This window comes from Chamaea fasciata, unplaced genomic scaffold (genome assembly GCF_029207755.1).
Source record: "Chamaea fasciata isolate MVZ Bird 193981 ecotype frontalis unplaced genomic scaffold, bChaFas1.0.hap1 SCAF_3, whole genome shotgun sequence".
In the NCBI taxonomy this organism is placed as follows: domain Eukaryota; kingdom Metazoa; phylum Chordata; class Aves; order Passeriformes; family Sylviidae; genus Chamaea; species Chamaea fasciata.
Window position 1 is genome coordinate 79,073,776 of NW_027094088.1, and position 3,268 is coordinate 79,077,043.

The 3,268-nt window shown below is 34.1% G+C and overlaps 1 protein-coding gene across 4 annotated transcripts in view; it reads left to right on the forward strand.

Annotated features, from left to right (window-relative positions):
* The window catches only part of SYNCRIP (synaptotagmin binding cytoplasmic RNA interacting protein), a 26,095-nt gene extending 23,068 nt beyond the window's left edge, over positions 1-3,027 (forward strand). For 2 of the 4 annotated variants that reach the window (XM_066179590.1, XM_066179592.1), the window contains exon 12: positions 281-3,027. In XM_066179590.1, coding sequence (XP_066035687.1) covers positions 281-309 — 29 coding nt within the window. In that variant the 3' untranslated portion in view covers positions 310-3,027. The remainder of the gene's footprint in view (positions 1-280) is intronic. The other 2 variants (XM_066179591.1, XM_066179593.1) reach the window with 1 other exon arrangement.
* The last annotated feature ends 241 nt before the right edge of the window (positions 3,028-3,268 follow it).

Consider the following 3,268-nt stretch of genomic DNA (forward strand, 5'->3'; position numbering starts at 1 on the left):
GAATTATTCTATAATGTAAAGTTGTTTGTGACTCAGTGCGCAAAATCTTAGCTGGTGATTCAAGGTTTAAAGCTTAACTTTTAAAATAATACCAGTTTGTGACAAAGTGGTAAAACACCCGTAGCAAAATTCCAAAGTTAGTGGCAATCAGAAGACAAAATGTTCTTGTCTAGTAGTTTTATATAAAAATAATTCATTTTGCTAAGATTTTATGTTAACAAATGTACAGACCAGAGTTTAAAATGATTTATCTAATTGATTCCTTTTGTTACCTGGCTAGCAGGGAAAAGGGGTCGAGGCCGGTCCTGACCTGTTACAATGAAGACTGACTTGCTATGTGGGATTACACCAGAAGCTTGCAGTGGAGTAATGGTAAGGATATCAAGCAACCTTAAGTATCTCAGCTGTATAGGAGCATATTCTGTTGCAAAAGACCTTCCTGCGAAGATCATGGATTCAAATATGGGACATTTGAACTAATACTTGGACTTTGAAATGGATTTCTTTAACAGTTTTCTCTGCAGTGCAAGTTATTAAACTAAAGCTACTCTATTTCCCCAACGTGTTCAACAAAATCCTTAACGTCTAGCATGGTATCTTAATAAAGAATAAAGTTGTTCTTTAAAAAATCTGCTTTAAGTAGATTTTTCCCCCAAGTTTTCTTAGTTAAGGATTCCAAAAGTGGTATTCACAAATTCCTTGCAGTCAAATTTTTATTGCAGTGCTGTAGATGAATACCATCGTTGGTATCCTTAAATTTTATTTCTGCTCATGAAGGTTAATCATGATTGTCTATTTAGTAATCACTTACGAATTGTGTTCAGATACAGCAGTTTCAGGTGTAATCATCAGAGCTGGTTAGTCAGGCATTCCAGATAGTGGTTCTTTTCAGAACCTTTTTTAAAGGGTTGGTTAACTACCTCAGTAGCAGAGGATTGAACTATACCCTGTCTGTACTGTACATAGAAAATCTTTGTAGATAAAAGCAAGGCTTGTTTAATATGATATGAGGGTAAGATTATAATATACCAAATGTAACATTCTTAGTTGCCTTTAGTTCCAGAGGCTTTGTAAGACTTCCTCATGACCATCATAACAGGCCTTGCTTTTGTCGTATTTTGTGGCTGAAAAAGCAGCCTTGCTTCTTCAGATATTGTAGTTATTTGGATGTATAATAGTTTAGCAAGATGTTACTTTTGTAAGACATCAGATGTTCAAAAAAAGTGCATCAGCAACTTGTACTAAATACTGCAGTGTCCCTTTATAAAAGGTCAGACTAAAACTGACACCTGTACAGTGAAGCCTGACATTTGGATATTTTGAAGTTTTTCATAAATCATAGAATAGTATATGGCTGTAGTTTAGCTTTTTAGGTAAAAGGTATGTTTTCATTAGTGCATTTCTTATTGCTGATCACTGTAAAAACATGTGGATCAGCTTTCCATTTCTCTTACGCAGATCATGATAACCTGTAGAGTAGAGTAGAGTACAATCATTTGTGCTATGTTTTTAATTTTCTAAAGCACCTTGATGACAGTGAGTGTTCAGTGGTGAAGCATCCTCTATTGAACCACCCTTAAAAAAAAAGACAAAATAAAAACAGAACCCTGCCAAGTCCAGTTTCATATAGGTAAAAGATAGATGAAATTATGACTTACTTTGGACTTGGCGTAAAGAGTTCCCTTAACCCCCTTCACAAAGGGATACTGCAGTTATACTACATCCCCATAGGCACCACAATGAAAATTGAAGCTTATACCTAATTAAGGTTTTATACACACCAGTTCCCCCAGTAAATGCAAATTTTAACAAAATTAGACATGTCATATGTTGAAAATGCTCATGGCAAACAATCATTTTGCATTCCTGCAAATAAAATTGTTTTATACTGTAAGCTGGAGGCGAGTGTAACTTATTTTTGTAATAAAGTTTTTATTTTTTTTATGTGTCATTAATATAAATGTGTGTTAGTACAGAGATCTTCTGGTTAAAAACTTAGAATCGCACACATTTCAGTATGTTTACTTGTATTTACATAATTTTTAGAATAGTGGTTGCCAATAGCCTGTATGTTTTCACATTAATTGATTTTTTTTTTTTTGTTATCTTAATAAACCATTTTAGTATGTTGTATGTCAATTACTGGGATAGCTGGGACATAAAGTGTAATTAAAAATTGTCAAGTATTCATTGGAATATGTAAATGTGCCTTGCCAGTTTTGAACTTTAAGACAAAGTAAGTGAACGATGGTGAAATGAGTAGTCAATGCCTAAGAGACATTTGCTACCATAGTTTCATATACTACCCTTGCTAAAGAAAAGAAATTTCTTCCTCAAATTGGAGCGTAAAACTTAACAGTTGCGTTAGCAATTTTCAAATCTACTTAAAGAAATTAGGCTTATGGAAAGTGGGTTTTCTAATTAAAGCCTTAAGTATAACTTTGAATTTCAATGTAATCCTTGGTGCTGGCATTCCCAGTGCCAAGGAGTTTAAATGCTCCCTTCAAAGAGGTTGCCATGCCTACTGGCACTTTTACTGTCATACGGTTTTATAAGGAACACTGTCAAGATGTGGAAACCAATTTTGAACTTGCTATGAAATGAAATACTGGGGGCTGTAGGAGAGGGAAAGTCCTCAGATTTGTTAATCTTGAAATCTCTCCATTGCTGAAAGACTTCAAACACTTGTTGGATCACAAGTGCTAGTGACTAGTTCTTAGTCTGGAAACGTGTTGCGGGGGGTAATACGTTTATGGAATTTTAACAGTAGATGGAAGTGCATAAAAACATTGCAACTAAGGCGCTACGTGTGTTGAAATTGTGGATTAAATCCCTAATTTCAGCTCTGATAAAATCATGGGGGATGACTATTTAAAGAAAAAAAAAGGCAAAATTGACAGGAAAGTTTTTAATGGAATGCAAGCAATGGTGAGTGTGCTAAATACCAAGATCCTGACAGTGTTCCCTCTAATTATGAACTCAAGCCATTATAACTTTTACAATTAAATATGATTTGCACTGTTCTGATATTGGTGCAGTTTTTTAGAAAAATTATCAAAAAACTAAACTGCATGTGATGATTAATATTGTGGAAAAAAAACTAAAATCAAAAAAATGTTATTTTTCAAAGCTTTAAATTTGATTGTTTAAAGAAAAACCTTCAAGTGGAAATACTGGTGAGAATGGGCAAGTGCATATATACAACATCAGTTTGGTTGCACTTGGGTGTTGGTAAACTTGAAATGTTCTACAGCAATAATGCATCTCT